The 17,462-nt window shown below is 38.9% G+C and overlaps 1 protein-coding gene across 1 annotated transcript in view; it reads left to right on the top strand.

Annotated features, from left to right (window-relative positions):
* Window positions 1–17,462, top strand: part of COL19A1 (collagen type XIX alpha 1 chain) — a 332,279-nt gene that overhangs the window by 52,155 nt on the left and 262,662 nt on the right. Inside the window, exons 7-9 of the mRNA XM_072965486.1 lie at window positions 3,829–3,909; window positions 9,616–9,744; window positions 11,008–11,070. Coding sequence (XP_072821587.1) covers window positions 3,829–3,909; window positions 9,616–9,744; window positions 11,008–11,070 — 273 coding nt within the window. The remainder of the gene's footprint in view (window positions 1–3,828; window positions 3,910–9,615; window positions 9,745–11,007; window positions 11,071–17,462) is intronic.

The raw sequence follows: 17,462 nt of genomic DNA, 5'->3' as shown, positions 1-17,462 counted from the left end.
CCATTTGTCACCCATGTTCTCCAGCCTGTGAATTTAAAAGAAGTAGGTCATGCCTTAAAAAATAAGGCTACTAAAATTAAATTTTAGTAGAAATTGAAACTAGGATACAAAAAGGAAGCTTGGCCTAAGTTCGTGTATTTTGAATAGAAAGGCCTGGAAAAAGATGAACTTTAAATTAAATGGTTCCAGATTATCTGCTGTTTTCATTCAGGAACAATAGGCTGTCTATTTATCCTCAGAATCACAATTGTTTGAATTGCAGGCTATTTTTCATAAGCTTATAATGGGTTTTCAGAGTTCTGTTGGACTGAAACGCAGCCACTAATTGTATCACTAGGTCATTTGGATGAAAACCACAGGCTAGTGAAACCCTTTCAGATGAAAAGTTCCTTTAAAAATTGTATTTGATGCTGCGGGTGATATAGATTTATTATTAAATTTCCCTAGAGAAGAAGGTCTGGCATCTTTAAAAAGTGGGATCTGTCTAAACTTGATGACTTCACACTTTCTTACGGGTAGAGTGACGGGAAAACCCATATAAATAATCTGAATGCAGGGCACCCATGGGCGTTGCCAGTGCTGTTAACACAAAGTTCAGTTTCATTTCAAGAGTACAATTCTGCACAGATACATATTTGGTGGCCAGTATGTTATTTCTAAAGGCCCCTGTGGAAGGCGTCGAAGATACGTGATAGATAGATAGACAGATAGAACGATATGATGTGTATGTGTATATGTAGTCAGTAAAATATTATTTGTAAATTGCCTTCTCTTCGAGACAATGAACAAATCAATGAGAATGTCATAACTAGGGCTCAGTGACGGTCTTCAAAATAGGCCAGAGCAGGAGAAGCCAGTCCGGGAGACAAGAAATCATGGCATCATGGAGACCAGCTTGCTTGGAGATCAGACAGATGTGATTATAAACCCTCTCTCATCTGTGTATGACCTGCTAATTTGTCAGCTATGAATGTGTCTGGGTCTCAGAGCCCTCAGTTGTGAAAGAATGTCGGTAGACTTGCTAGTGATAATTGTCTGGAGCCTGTGCCGTCATGCACAGCAGGGGGTCAGTTCTCTGTATATTCATTTATTTATTTAGGGCCAGGCATGCCATTCAACCCTGGCATAAGAGAGTGGAAAACACCACCACCAACAAAACCCTGCTACGCCTGCCTCTAAGGTCTGAAAGGCTAAGTCTGTGTCCGTAGAGGAGGATTAAGCCCCTGGGGGTAAAAGTGGCTGCCAATTATAATCACAGTGGTAACTGTAATGACAGTGGTCCTAGACACACTCCTCCGAAAGGTCTCTCCAAAGTCAAGGGAGGAGGTGGAGACCAGAAGCTCAGCCTCAGAGACGTGACTTCCAGCAGTGGGTGGAGGGCAGGTAGACAGGGAGTCCACTTAGGGGTGCTAGCAACGTTGAGGGGTGTAGTGGACAACCCTGTGCAAGGACAGGGGTTGGGGGCTGGAGTTGATCTTTTGTAGGACCAGGGAGAGCAAAGTGGGGAGCTGGGAGAACCAAAGAGTGTCAGGGTTAGGATGAGGCTATAAATGCATAACTTTTGGGGAACAGATGGCACTGAGAGAGGAACACGTGATTGCCAGAGCAAGGGCTGGCTCAGAGCTCCGCCTATGAGCGCTGTGAGTTGTGCCCTGTGTCTCATTAACTTCTCACTTGAGGAAACTTCACCTGAGGCTAAAGACTATCAGGTGTGCCCTGATGAAAAGACACAATGTGAAAATTATAGTGTTACCATGGTTTCACAGTTTAATGTGGGATCTTAATTCACTGGAAAATAACATTAAAGCCACATCTCAGTGATGGAGCTTTTAAAGGAGGCAGTCACCATTTAACTTAAACAAACAAATAAAATGTGTATTTTATTTTTCAAAGATTCTTGGTCCTACTAAAACTCGAAGTGAACTAATTTTTTTTATTATCGCCATATAAGCTCTGTGATTTATAAGATCTACTGTAAGGTGAAAATGTTTTATTTATTCACAGTACGACACAGCACATTTATTTATTGATTTGTTATTGATGAAAATTCTAATGACCAGATTTTATTTTACATATACTACCTGTGTGCTTTTGTGACAGAGAAATAAGTGACCAAACTGATAAAATGATTTCTTTTTTTTAACAAGCAAATGCTGTGTGACAGGGGTCAGTGTATTCTTCTAAAGCACTGTGTGACTGATGGATGCTAAAGTAACTAATGAATCAAAAAAAAAAAAAGCATAATGAAACTAGCCTGCTTGTAGTTTCAATGTCATGGGTACTTGATTAGGTTCTAATCCCCCCAAAATTGATCATCTATCTTCAATTAAGGAAAAGAATTCATACAAAGTTCCTAGCAGAGTGGATGATATATAATAGGATTTCAGTGTTTGTTGGCTGTTTAGATAACAGTGATGATGATCAATTAGTTTCAGTTAAGAATATTAATTAATTTGGAGCCTCCTCATTCTTCTTTCTACGTAATGGGTATATTACCACCTGGTGTTTCATTAGACTATGTAAGACAGTGTATTTAAACTTCATAAATAAACGTTCACTTCGATAATCTTGCAAAAAGTTATAGAAAAGAAATCGTTAGGTTTCATTTCATCTCAGAATTTTGCATTGGCTGCAAATCTTACACTGCTCACAAACTGAAAACGTGTCTGGAGTTCTTAACGCTTTTTAGGAGCTGAGCTGATTTGGTTCATCTCAGTGGAGAGAAACAGCAATAGCTGTGTTCCTTGTTTCGTGCTTTATTGGCGTTGGGGTCCAGATTCAGAACTGACTGCAGATATGTGCTTTCTGGTATCGTAGGATTAATTATTGTGTGATTACAGTCGGAGCTTTCTGTAAAAGTACTTGTTGACCTCAAAGTAGTACGTAATCTAGCTCTGTTACATTAGGAGACAGAGACAGAGACAGAGAGAGAGGAGAGAAAGGTGGGCGGAGGAGGGGGAGGGAAAGGGACCCTACATACCTATGTTATACAGCAGGTCATCATTAGATTAATTATGAATTAAACGCTGAAATTCACAACCACAAACTAATTCAAAATGGCCCACTTAGCGCCTCTGTTATATTGAAATTTTGTCAACGGTCTGTACCATTTACTTTCTCTTATGTGGTTGTTTGATCTTGCACTTAGAGGCATGATTGTATTTTCCTTGAATTACTATGAATCTCATGTCCAAATGCCAAAAAGTGTGAATCTGCTGAGCAAATAGAAGAATCAGTTATTTTTGTAAAAAGATCATGAGTCTTGCTCAGGAGTATGCCAACGTGATATAAAATCCATAGGTATTAGGAAGAATCTGTGGAAAATAGATAAAAACTAAATACTTTTTTTTTTCTTCTTGGGAAGTAGGCATCTGCTTCAGGGCCTCTTTACCAGGAGGTCTGGGACTACACGTAAGCCTTTTCCATCATGTGCTCAAACCTTTCATTTTACTTTTTCTGCAGAATTTTTTACTTTGAAACATTGCTCATTTTGTGGGCATACTTTATTGCAGTGCATTCTCTCTCTTTAATGAAATACTTCTTTCCTTAATGTTTGAAACTAGGAGAAAAGAGTTGCAATTGCTTTCGTTACCTGATTTCCTTTATATACAGATCCAGCTCAGTGCCTGCGGTTCTGTTTCTCAAATGGTCCATAAAATCATGAATCCTAAATTAAACAAAAACATTCAAAATACCTGCCAGTAATTTATTTGTCTTAACTTTTTTTTTCCTTTCCAGTTCAATTACTGTGATTCTCAAATGCCTGAATGCAAATTTCAAAAAAAAAACCCAAACTAATGATATGTATCGTTACTCATTTTTTAATAGGTTGAACTTCACCAGCTTAAAATCTACTGTAACTCAGACATCATCGCCCAAGAATCATGTTGCGAGATCTCAGACACTAAGGTGAGTGCCTTTTCTGTTGGCGTGTGAAACCGTAGCTGGCACTTGCCTGGTCTCTGGGGTCCACATGTAGGGCAGCGCTGACTGTCTTCTGTCGAAGCCAGGTGAGCAGTCTGTTCCAAGCAAGAGACCCCCTTGCAGGGCTCTCGCATCATTTCTTGTCACACTTTTACTCCCAGTGTATCATCCTGAAACAGTGCTATGGCCTTACTTTGGACTCAACGTAAGTAAAAGAGAATGTATGTCTTTCTCCCTAAACCGTATTCTGGCTGTAGCATCATCCTTGTCCAGTGGCAGGTTTTATATCAGTGATTGTCCATTACACTCACTCATTTCCCTCTTCTAGCCTCTCACCCATCAGAGACAGGTTTTTCTTTTTTTTTTTTTTTGGTGGGGGTGGGGAAGCCAGGGAGACAATTAGATTAATTTTTATTCATTTATTTAATAGAGGTACCAGGGATGGAACCCAGGACCTCATGCATGCTAAGCACACGCTCTACCACTGAGCGCCACCCTCCCCCCAGGGACAGCTTTCTTTGTGAGAGATTTGTCATCTGCATCTTCTCCTCTCCTTTTACTGCCATGGTCCACCTTGACCTCATGCCTGGATTGTTGCGCTGTCTTGTCATCTGCCTTCCCTGTCTCCAGCATAACCAGAATAAGTGTCTGAATCACTGCTTTGTAGATTCACTTACGCTCTTCCACTAAACATTTTTTATTCAAAAACATTGATCTGCTAGACATTGTGCTAAAGCACGAGGCTAACATGTGATTAAAGGCACATTCTCTGCCCTCTACTTACCTCTCAAAGCCCTTGGTTACTCCCTGTTGATGACAAAATATAGATTCAGTTTCTTAGCCTCTCATTTTTCATATTCTCAGCCCAACCCTACAACAATTACTTTCTTGTACCAATCTTCCATTCAAAAAAAAATACTGTATTCAGTAATTTCCTTTTTTATTTTTTGCTTTCATTTTTATGTATATATATTTTTATTGAATTATAGTCAGTTTACAATGTAGTGTCAATTTCTGGTGTACAGAATAATGCTTCAGTCATACATAAATTCAGTACTTTCTATGTCTCTCATTGCATTGGCGTGTGTGTACCTGTATCATTAGAATTGTATATGTTCTTAATTTATTCAACTACCTTTTAAACTCATTGAGGGGCATTGTACTTTGTACCCTTCTTTTTTATTCCTAGCACTTTGTTGGTAGAGGATAGTCAAAATGTTGTTTCTTGGTTTGTTGACTTAACCAGTCAAGGGCATACATGGGACAGAAAGGTATTTGAAACGAATTAATTCCAGAAAGCCTTACAGAAAGAATGTAGGAAAAAACTAAAAGGTGAAAATGTTATACTTTGTATCTTTGATTTCCCAGAGTTCTACACTTACCATCAAAAATTGTATGAAAATTTTATCAATGGTTGAGTATTTAAAAATATTTTTAACTTTTATCATTCACTTTGGGTAGCAGATTAATAATATGACTGACTCACTCAAAGCATAACTGAGTCTCTCAAAATTATATGTTTTGCTTATATAACTTGGTTTTATAAGGCACATCTCCAACCCAATTTATAGCTCTCATCCCAATGAAAGGCAGCCAGATAACTTTCTATAAATATCTAAAAAGATAATTCAGAGTGCCGGTCTATAGGCGTGAAATACCTACACTTCCTGAAGCCACAAATTTAAATCTTGAAGATGTGAATTCTCCAGAAGTTTTTCTCTGCTTACTATACTTTTTTTTTTTTTGCTGTAAGAGCTTTTAAAAGAATAATTTTCCCTGATTGAAAAGTATCACAATGATGTTTGGATGTATCAAATGTTACATTCTTGACCAATAGTCACTCCTCTGTGTCATCACATAATAGACATTTACAATTTGAATTACGAGAAAATTGTTTAAGAAAGTACAGGTGGTGAATTTGATGGAGGACGTTGCTAATTAAAAGCAGTGACATGGCCTCACACATTGTGGAAAATATTGTAATCATGTTTTTAAGATATTTAGTTTTAAAGAGTAGAAAGTGAGGTGGGAATTCGTCTCCAACTATACAAAAATAACAAACAACTGCCATGTTCCTGCTGATAATTATTTGGGGGAACCTCATTGTTCTGTTAATGGTTAACAGGAAATCGAAACATGCTGCATTTTACAAATGGAAATGCATATTTTAGAATGCAGATTATTATACAGCAGCTACTTGAGTGTATCTGCCATAGTTCTGACAACACTGTATTTTTAAAAAATGTTTGAACTCAGAAAATTTTAATGTACTTGCTTAAAGATCTAATTTCGTCCTGTAATTTCAAATCAGACATGCTTTTTGTTATTAATACTTTATAACGTATTTCAAAAGTAAAATTAATTCAGGATAGTCTATAAATATTCATTAGATTTTCTCTTTCTGAAGCAGTCAAGTTTCATGACTGCAGACAGAGAAAGTGAAGAATAAATATGAAGAGAGGGAGGGAGTCAGCAACATTTGTTGAAAACAAATGAGAAACATGATTGAAATTTTGAGGGCTAATTAACTGAGTATGTGTCAAACCAAAACCAGAGGTTTTATGAGGGGAGAGGGCCTTACTTGGATGTCTTATGTTCCCTTTAGGCACTTTTTTGGAAAGTGTGAGCAGGTTTATAGTGAAGCCTGAGACCTGTTTTCATTTAAAAAAAAATTTAAATTGAAGTATAATTAATTTACACTGTTGTGTCAGTTTCTGGTTGTACAGCATAGTAATTCAGTTATACACATATACATGTATTCTTTTTCATATTCTTTTCTATTTTAGGTTATTACAAGATATTGAATGTAGTTCCCTGTGCTAGACAGTAGGACCTTGTTGTTTATCTATTTTTTATATAGTAGTTTGTATCTGTTAATAGCAAACTCCTAATTTATCCCTTCCCCACCCTTTCCCGTTTGGTAATCATAGTTTGTTTTCTATGTCTGTAGTCTCTTTTTGTTTTGTAAGTTAAGTTCATTTGTATATTTTTAGATTCCATGTATAAGTGATACCGTATGATATTTGCATTTCCCTTTCTGACTTGCCTCTCTTAGTATGATAATCTCTAGGTCCATCCATGTTGCTGAAAATGGCATTGTTTTATTCTTTTTTATGGCTGAGTAGTATTCCATTGTGTGTGTATGTATATATAATGAACACACCACATCTTCTTTTCCTAGTCATCTGTTGATAGACATCTTGGTTGTTTCCATGTCTTGACTTGTAAATAGTGCTTCTATGAACATTGTGGTGCAGGTGTCTTTTTGAATTAGGGTTCCTTCTGGATGTATACCCAGGAGCAGAATTGCTGGATCATAGGGCAAATCCATTTTTAATTTTTAAACGAATCTCCATACTGTCCTCTACAGTGGTTGTACTAAATCACACTCCCACCCATAGTGTAGGAGGATTCCCTTTTCTCCACACCCTCTCTAGCATTTATCATTCGTGGAGTTTTTAGTGATGGCCATTCTAACCAGTGTGAGGTGATACTTCATAGTTTTGATTTGCATTTCTCTGAAAATTAGTGACATCGAGCATCTTTTCATGTCCCTGTTGGCCATCTGAATGTCTCATTAGGGAAATGAGACATGCTTTTTAAGTCATTTAAATCCCCAATCTAAAATAACAAATCAGTTATCCAGAGCAAAATTGTAAGCTGAACTGAATCTTGATTATCTGAGAAACCAGAGAGCAGGAACTGGCTAGAAAATCATATCAAATCATATGAGATACATGGATTGCTTTGGTGATAATCTTGTTTCATTCTAATGTAAATTTTAGACTCGTGGACTTGGAAACTTAAAGATAACTCAATAGCTGATCATTAAATGAGCAGAGAGTCATGTGACAGAACTAGTGATAAAGACAGGAAACTAGTCACAGTATTTCCAGGTGCTATTTTTCTTGCACTTTAGTGTGCTACCCATTTTTCAAAATATGTTTTTGTTTGAAAAGTTGTGTATGTTTACTACACAAAATTTGGAAAATGCGGGTAATTTCAAAGAAGAAAATAATTATCGACCATGATCTCACTACAATAAATGACCACTGAGGATATTTTAATTTTGTATCCTGACCATAATTTTCCCTGCATACAAAGTATGCAAAGTATACAAAGTAATGTGCGAATCCTTCCCCTCAAAGTGCAAATTCAGACAGGAAATTGCAAATACATGAAACTGCAGATTCAGAGTGACAGACCGTAAACGATGTTGAAAGCACAGGATGCATTTATCCTCTTCAGACTCTCTGGATTTACTTTTTTGAACAGAAATAGAGTTCTTTGCTTTGTAACCAAATTTCACCTCATGTGGCCCCACAGGTTCTGAACCCACTGGATAAGTATAAAAATCATCATTGGTCTCTTACAGCGGAGGCTTTTGAATGAATTTAAAGGACAATGGACTGGAATAAAATATACTTTGATTAAATATATACCACTTTAGAGCATAGAAAAGATTTTATTTTCTACTTTTACATCCCTTTACAATCCTCTTGTTAAAGTAAATGATGTTTTATACTCACAGACATAGAGAACAAACTATGGTTACCGGGGGGAGGTGGGTGGGAAAGGATAAATTGGGAGTTCGAGATTTGCAGTTACTAACTACTGTGTATGAAATAGGTTAACAACAAGGTCCTACTGTACAGCACAGGGAACTATATTCAATATGTTGTAATGACCTATAATGAAAAAGAATATGAAGAGGAATATCTGTCTATGTGTGACAGAAGCAGTATGCTGTACACCAGAACCTGACACAGCGTTGTAAACTGACTGGACTTCAATAGAAAAGAATGTAAACTGTCGACTGAAATCAATGCACAACCTAAAAGTTGAGAGCTATGTTTTATTTGGTGGACAAGTCTGAGGACTCAGTCCAGGATGACAGCCTCTCAGATGGCTCCGAGGGACTGCTCCGAAGAGGCAGGGGAGGAGCTAGGATATATAGGCGCTTTACCACAAAGACCAGGTAGTCGGAACATAAAAAGATTACCTGTTAGCTAAAGAAAACCAGACATCACGAGAGTTAAAGAATTTAGTGCTTTTCTCTGTATGGGAGGGAGCAAACATTTGGGCTCACTGAATTCATTCCTTTGACAAGCACCTAGCTATCCAGGGCCAGGATCCTGCCCTTTCTTATTCTGAGCCCCCTCAGGGTGCCCCACTGTGAGTGGCTGCAGGCTTGTCTTCACTGGGGGTTGGCGCAGCCACCGATGACTTGCTGGTTTCAGCATCCTTTGTTTACTGATATGGTTTGCAGTATTTTTTTGTTCACAAAAGTAAATGATGCTTTAAAAGTTTGAATTACACTCTTTTAAATTTGCTCCCCCAATACATATGCTGATGTAATTTGTATAAATTATTTTCTTGGAACAATGCAATGCTTGTAAACGTTTACTGTGACAGTACTTGTCATCAAGTCACCCATCATAGCTTTAGAGTTTCTCACCCAAACCCACATTTAAATGCATTTCTAGTGTGTTGTCAGTGTAAAAAAAATGTAGGGGGCCAGTGAAAGAGCTAAGCCATTATGAACTTTCACGTGCTGGTGTCAGCCTTTAGTTATTAGAAGGCAGTTTTGCAGGGAACCCCAGTCGTGCTGACTTCGGTGGGAGTCAGTGTTGGGAATGCTAGGATGTTAGGGATGGACCCCATTTCCTAAAGCCTCTTTTTGGATTTTAGTGCCCAGAGCAGGATGGCTTTGGACGTCCTGCGTCGTCACCATCAGTGCCCGCTCATGCCGGTAGAATGTCTGCATATCTGCCAGCCAAGCAAGACCTCACAGACCAGTGCCAGTGCATCCCCAGCAAGGTATGCTAGCTTTACCCTGTGCCTGCGGGAAAGCCACTCCACGCCGTGGGCCAGACCTGCGGGTGTGGGCCTGATGCGCAGAACACGGCTGGCCCTTTAGTGCTGGTTGAACTAGGTGCCTGAGCCTCTCAGTTCCTGGGGAGGGGGGGTGGGTAGGTTAAAAAAGGGGGATGAGGAATTCAGCTTTTCTGGATTTCGATCTGGATAGTTCAGAGCCCATCCGTCCTTCTCTCCTGGGTGCGAGGTAGAATGACCAGGGAACACCTGAACAGCAGGCAAGGATCAGGACCTGACACATGCCAGCAAGAGGCTTCAGTCCTGGGAATTCACGGCTGAAGGAAACTCAGTGCCTGGCCTTAAAAGTATGGAGGAGTAGGTCTTTGTTGTGTGGACACTGTACCTGTCCAGTGCCCCAGAAATCCACCCAGCTCTCCTCTCCTCCTCTCCGCTAGACGTCGTATGAGGAACGCAGGGGACTCAGAGAATTTGTGCGGCTTTTATCTTCCTGGTCAGGAAGCCTGGGCCCGTGGACTTACAGGAATGTCTTTTGTGGATGTTTTTTCTCGTTCTTTTTTTTTTCTTTTTACTTATTTATTAATTTGGTGGGGGAAGTAATTAGTTTTTTGTTTATTTTTGATGGAGGTACTGGGGATTGAACCCAGGACCTTGCGCATGCTAGGCACCTGCTCTATTACTGAGCTGTACCCTCCCCTTTTGTCTTTTGTCACTATTAATGGCCCTCAGAGGCCTGTACTAAACGTAGGCTGAGTGATCTCCTGCCGGCTTTCCTCTATGCCCGAACCGGAGGGAGGGAAAACTTGGCCCAGCTCCTAGAGCAGAAGGTCCCCTAGTTCTGTGTCTCCATACGTGCTCTGAGGCTTAATGCATCCTGCGAGCATGCTCCCTCCTGGCTGGAGGAGTGGGAAGGAGGGGCAGTGAAAGTTTAGGGGAAACTTACATTCCCTCCAGCGACCAGTAAGCTCCGTGGGAAAGGCAAGTCCAAGGTGCAGGGGGTGTAGAGCAGAGCACGTGTCCCAGCCCGTGGCAGGTGCCAGGGAGGAGAGGATGCTGAATGGTGATGGGCAGAGGGGGAGAAATGCACCTTATAAGCTGGGGAAGACGGGCCTCCTGGCCGAGGGACCAGCATCGGCTCCCAGGAGAGCAAAGCTTTGTCTTCCTATTGTCCGCTTCTTCTTTATAAGCTATTTGCCTTTAGTTCAAAGGAACAGCATATTTGATAACACAAAATTCATCTCTGCTCAGGGAGAAGCAGGATTACCGGGAGCTCCGGGCTCACCTGGCCAGAAAGGGGACAAAGGAGAACAGGTGAGACTGCCCCCCACCACCCCGACCAGTGCTGCCAGGATGAAAGAGGGTTTGTCCAACAGTGACTTCAAAATCGTGTCCCTCTCGTTTTCCTATGTCCTGCGCCAATGCCCATTTCTGTAGAAGGCAGTCAAGGGCTCCGCGTAAATGCTGATCGCTGAAACGAGGAAAGCCGTGTTATCATTCAGGTCTGCTCATGAGTGAGACTGGCCTAAGATGTGGAGAGATTTGGAAATCTGAATCTTTATACCTGGAAAAATGGGAAGCATGGAAGTTTGTTTTTCAGTCGTGCTCTGGCTTTCTTTGGCAGCATTCTTTTCTTCAAATACTTGACACACTCTTGTTTCTCGTGTCCAGTGAAGATTCTGCCCTAGCCTTTATTCAGACATCTCACCTTTGTTGGACGCCTTCTCTTTGTCAGGCCTGGTGTGAGGAAATTAGAAAGACTAGCGTACATTTCCCCGTTCTCAAGGATTTTGCATCTGGAAGGAGATAGAAGACCTCACAAGGCCACACGTTTTAGGTGCCCTAGGAGAGGTGCAGAGGCCCTGAGGGGACAGTCTGGGGACACTGGGGGCAGTTTCCTGGAGGAGACTGTGAGTGAGCTGGACCCGTAAGGATCTGACACCTAAATATTCGCTTTTTTCTTGTTGTTGTTCATTCATTCATCAACAGCTGTTTATTGAGTTCCCACTATGGTAACACAAAGTGTGCTGCATGCTGGAGCTGCTGCAGTCATGCCAAAGCACAGGGTTTGCTCCCACTCAGTTTATCTAGTGAATATTTGTTCAAGAGCCTTCCCTCCCCCTTTAGGAATGAAGACAAGTAGTGAAGATTTAGGGAAGAACTTGTGAAAATGACAATGATGAGCAAATTGTGTGTGTAAGTTGTGTGAATATTTTTTTAGGACTTCAACTTTATTCCTTGCATTATTTTTTTCCTTTCTTTTTTACCTTTCGACTCATTTCGGCCATTTATCCCATCCTCCGACTCCCACCTCTGGCAACCACCACTGTTTTCTCTGTGGATGAGCTTGATTTGTTTTTTGTTGCTGTTGCTGTGTTTTTGTCTTCTTTTGTTTTTTTTTTTTTCAGATTTCACATAAAAGAGAGATCATATGGTATTTGTCTTTCTCTAAATGACTTATTTCCCTTTAGCACAATGCCCTCAAGGCTCATGCATGTTGTAGCAAATGGCAAGGTTTCATTCTTTTTTATGGCTGAATATTATATATATGTGTATATGTATACACACACACATACACACACATATATATATACAATTTCTTTCTTCGTTCGTCCTTCGATATACATTTAGGTTGCTGTCATATCCTACCTATTGTATATAATGCTGCCATGAACATAGGTGCGTATATCTTTTCAAATTAATGTTTTTGTTTTCTTCAGATAAATACCCAGAAGTGGGATTGTTCTATTTTTAAGTTTTTGAGGAGCCTCCATAGTGGCTGCACTAATTTGCATTCCCACCCACAGTGCCCCAGGGTTCCTTTTTCTCCACATACTCACCAACACTTGTTATTTGTTGTCTATTTTGATAATTGAATTCTAACAGGTGTGAGGCGATGTCTCACTATGGTTTTGATTTGCATTTCCCTGATGATTAGTGATGTATCTTTTCATGCATCTGTTGGCCATCTGTATGTCTCCTTTGGAAAAATGTCTAGTCAGGTCTTCTGTCCATTTAAAAATAGGATTGTGTGGGATTTTTTGCTGTTGAGTTGTATAAATTCTTTATATATTTTGGATTTTAGTCCCTTATCAGATATCTGATTTGCAAATATTTTCTTTCATTCAGTAAGTTGCTTTTCATTTTATTTATGGTTTACCTGGCCATGCAGAAGCTTTTTAGTTTGATGTAGTCCCACTTGTATATTTTCGCTTTTGTTACTTTTGCTTTTGTAGCTGTACTTACATCTGACAAAATAGGTTTTAAAACAAAGGACGTAATAAGAAACAAAGATGGATTTTACGTAATGATAAAGGGGTCAATCCAAAAAGAGAATGTAACATTTATAAATATTTATGAGGCTAACATCCCCTAGTGCCTAAATATAGAAAGCAAATATTAACACACCTAAAGGGAGAAGTAGTCAGTAATTCAATAGTAGCAGGGAACTTTAATATCCCACTCCATCAATGGAAAAATCATCCAGACAGAAAATCAGTAAGGAAACATTGGCCTTACACAGCATGTTGGACCAGAAGATCTTAAAAGACAAATACAGAACATCCCCTCCAAAGCAATCAAATATATTATAATAGGTACTCAGCCAGTGTGTGTTTCCTCTGCTTTCCTATCCACGTGTAATTGTTCCTGTGTTGAAAGGGAGGTGGAGATTATCGTTTTAGGCTGAGTTCAGTTTCATATGTGGCTTTAACAAAAACAAGCAAATCTTCACTTTGTGAAATAATCCCTTAGAATTTTTAATGAGTTAAATGTTTTAGTATATACAAATCTTGAGTTGTTATTATATGCTACTTGTAGTAAATAGTAACAATTTATTGATTGTTAACTTATTCAAAAGATCACTCAGTGATTTAAATATTTCATCCAAATCTGTGTCTTTTGTTCCCAATGTTATTTGACAAGATTTTCCTTAGATCTAGTGTGCTAATTTTTGAAGAGTTTCCTTAACATTGTTAAGCTTAGATTAGGGACTATCCGGAGACAAGTATATATTTACTTTTCTCATTAACTATAAGATACATATTACTAATCTTTTAGTGCATTTTACTTTTGGCCCAATGAGGTAAGATGAGAAAAGCACTGAGAATGCAATCCCCCCAAATCTCTTTCCAAATTATGTGTTACTCATCACAATATTTCTAAAGGTGTTAAGTTCTGAGAATCCTTACTGTAATCTGTGGCATCTTGATGAAGAGCAAATTTTACTTTTATTTATGCCCATACACTCATTGTGAGTTAGACAACAATTCTGAGTACTCATATGAGTAAATCCTGTCCCACGTGGATCAAAACCCACCAATGGCTTCCCGTTCCCCTCAAAATAACACTGAAGCTCTAACCACGGGCTACAAGGTTTCCCATGATGCGTAGGGCTCTCCCCACCCCACTCCTCACTCCCTTTATCGTCTCCCCCACTCTCCCCTGGTTCAGGTCTGTCCTAAGGTCTTGGCACCAGGTTATATACACGTGGAATGCTTCTCTAGACAGTCACTTGCCTCTTTCCTTCACATCATGTAGGCTCTTTCTCAGAAATCACTTTAAAATAGACAGGCCTAATTCTGATATCTCTTTGTAGAAAGCATCCTACACTCCACCTCTGTCTCCTTTCTTAGCACTTTGATTGTCCCCTGACATGTTATAATTATGCTTCTATTTACTTCCCCAACTAGAATGTGAGTTCTGTGAGCACCAGACAGAGAACAGCGCATAATAGGAGCTAAAAATATATTGAATGAATGAATGAACATTGTACCTCAAGGAGAGTCTAAGTCATCAACTCAGCTGTTTCTAAAACCTTTCAATTCTGTGCCCCAGTTTCCCAAGGGGACCTGACCAAGCAGGGTGAAGGGTCAGTTTGCAGACAAAGAGCTGGACAAGCTAAATCGTAAGGACCTATTATATTACTCACTTCAGTTCTACACTTTTTCTTTTAAAAACCAAACGTTTTTGTTGCTGTTGTTGCTGTTTTCATTTTTTTTTAACATAGTGATCTGATTAGTTTTAGCTTGTTATTGCCAATTAGTTAATGAAGAGTCAGGGGTATTTGGAAGAAAGCCACAAGTTGTGGCATGACTTACTGCTTACCTGTATTTGCCTGTTTTCTCGTCCATCCTGTGATGCTTCATTAATCGGATTCACTGCTTTTCTTTTTCCTTCTAAATACGGTGATTCCCCTCTCATGGAGAGAGATGGTTTGCAATTCAATCACTGCTGATTAATATGTAGCCATGATAAGTATTCTATATCAGGACACCTGATCAAACTCTCCTAACCACCCCTCTGCCCAAGACTAAACTCTGGATGACATTTTTTTGAAATAATAATGAAGACTTTTCTTTGATTTAGACTCAATTATTGTAATTTTCTGAACCTTTTAATTCCCTTTTCTTACTTAGTGTGGTTAGCAACCTAATTACTTAGCAACCGCGTTACTCCCTCGGTGCTTTAAGACCTTTGCTGATACCTTCACCCCCTCACAAGTGAAATGCCCTGAGTTTTGTAAAATAGCTGCTCAATTTCAATGTTCCTGAACCTAAGAGGGAGTGTGATCTGTGGTCTCTTTGGGAAAAAAATCTTTCAGTTTATTTTTGGATTATTATCTTCCATATAAGTTAACTTCCCCCAAAGTGTAGGCTTTATGACATGGTTGCTTTGCTAATAGACTTTCAGAGAAAATCAAAACAATTTAAAAAGAAAGCTTAACTTACTTGACTCTATAGTCAAAAACTTTGGTATTGATTTTTTTCTCCTACCTCCGCCCTCTAATCTCACTATGTGGAAGTTTCCATTTTGAGTGTTCTAGTGTGTTAGCCCAGAGATTATAGTGAATTTCCCTTTATTTCCTTTCCAATCTGATGTTACCCAGATGTCTATTCTGTAGACACATTACAGCAATAAAAATAATTGAATCAAAATACACTCATAGTTTTTAAAAGAAAGAATATTTTCCCCTAGTAATACCTTCAAAGAAGTAGGATTTAATATTATGCTTTTGACTTTTTGTCTATGTCAATATGAGAAATAAAGAATATTTCTTCATCCTTTCTAATCCAGTGTTGAATATATTGGATTAACTGACAGGTTCTTTTTGTTTGTGTATCACTTTTACTCCATCTGATATAATCTCATCCAGTCTGTAGAAATTTGAAGTTGAGATTTACTTAAATCTAAAATCAACATATAATATTGGTATAATAATGGTATTATATACTCATACAATTCTAGTGCAATTTCTTTTTCTTTTTCTTTTTTTTTTTTTTTTGGCCTTTTTTTGCCATTTGCTTTTTTTTTTAGTTGAAGTTCAGTCAGTTTACAATGTTGTGTCCATTTCTAGTGTCTCTAATGCATTTCTTAATCTCTACCAAGCATTAGTGATTGTAGAGAAACTCATTCTAAAAGTTTGTATTATTTTCCGCTGCCTCAAGGATAAATTTATCAGACTGAGTTGTGAAAGAGCCATTATGGTGGACAAACCCATCAGCTTCGTTGAGCAGATTTTCCCAGTTATGGGGAAGAGCAGGGAAACAGACAGATGGACTGACCCGGCTGCGGGGCTTTTCCTGGGGGATGTAATGGAAGGTCAGACACACTACATATAAAAATATGAGTACCGGGGAGTCTGAAATTTCATGATTTGTTGGAACTGAAAGCATCAGGTGTTAGTTGAAGGAACAGCAAAAGAATCATTCCTTACCTGTGGTAAATATGGAAGAAATGACAAAGCTGAATTGCATATGTCTGCGTGAAAAATGTCTAGTTTGCATCCTAGTTGTTGGATATTTATGATTCACTTTTTAATAATTTATTAGTTGTAAAAAGAATAACTTAATGACTTGTGAATATTATGAAGAGCTTAAGGCACACATTTGGGTGCAAGCAAAACCAGCTAGTCTGTGTTGACAACACTGAAAATGAATATACCGTTGAAAAACTCCTAATGAGTGTTTCTGTATTTTAGGGTGCAGTTGGTCTGAAAGGTGAATTGGGTGCTCCTGGAATTCCTGGGGAAAAGATATGTTGGTTTGCTGTTTGATTAAACTTTGGGGCTGTTTTACCAGGTTGTGTCAGGTGGGAAGGGATAATATATAGAACAAATCTGGTATTTTGGGGGTTCAGCAAATTGTGGCCCCACAGCTGGCCTGCCAAAAACCTCCCACTGTGTAATTTGGTAAATCAGGTTTTACAGGGACACAACCACGCTGGTGTGTTTCATGCTGGATAAGGCTGTTTTTGTGCTGCACCACAGTATTTGGTAATTGTGGCAGAGATTCAAAAATGTGTACTGTCTGGTCCTTTGCAGAAAACACTTCCTCCAGAACACTGGCCGTTATTCTAAGAGACCCAAGTCTTCTTCATTTCACTATTTTATGTATGGTGTAGTATCTTTTAATATGTACCTCACTGTAGACATAAGTAAATGCTTAAATATATAGTACCACATGAAATACGATAAAGAAAAATACAAGAAATACACCTCAATCCATCAACAAAATGCCATAGAGGTAGTACTTATTTCATAGGATGGTTGATTTCCACATTGTCTTCTCTAATGTTGTAAAGATGATTCTAAATAATGAAGTTACTCCCAAGAGGTTTGTGTCGCAGTTTAGCATACTTATTCAGGAGACTTAAGCAAAACCGTTATATTTGTAAATTCAACTGCAATTATCTTGTCTTGTTTTTCA

This window comes from Vicugna pacos, chromosome 8 (genome assembly GCF_048564905.1).
Source record: "Vicugna pacos chromosome 8, VicPac4, whole genome shotgun sequence".
Classification (NCBI taxonomy): domain Eukaryota; kingdom Metazoa; phylum Chordata; class Mammalia; order Artiodactyla; family Camelidae; genus Vicugna; species Vicugna pacos.
Note: the sequence above shows the minus strand (reverse complement) of the source record. Positions and strands in the feature narration are given on the sequence as shown.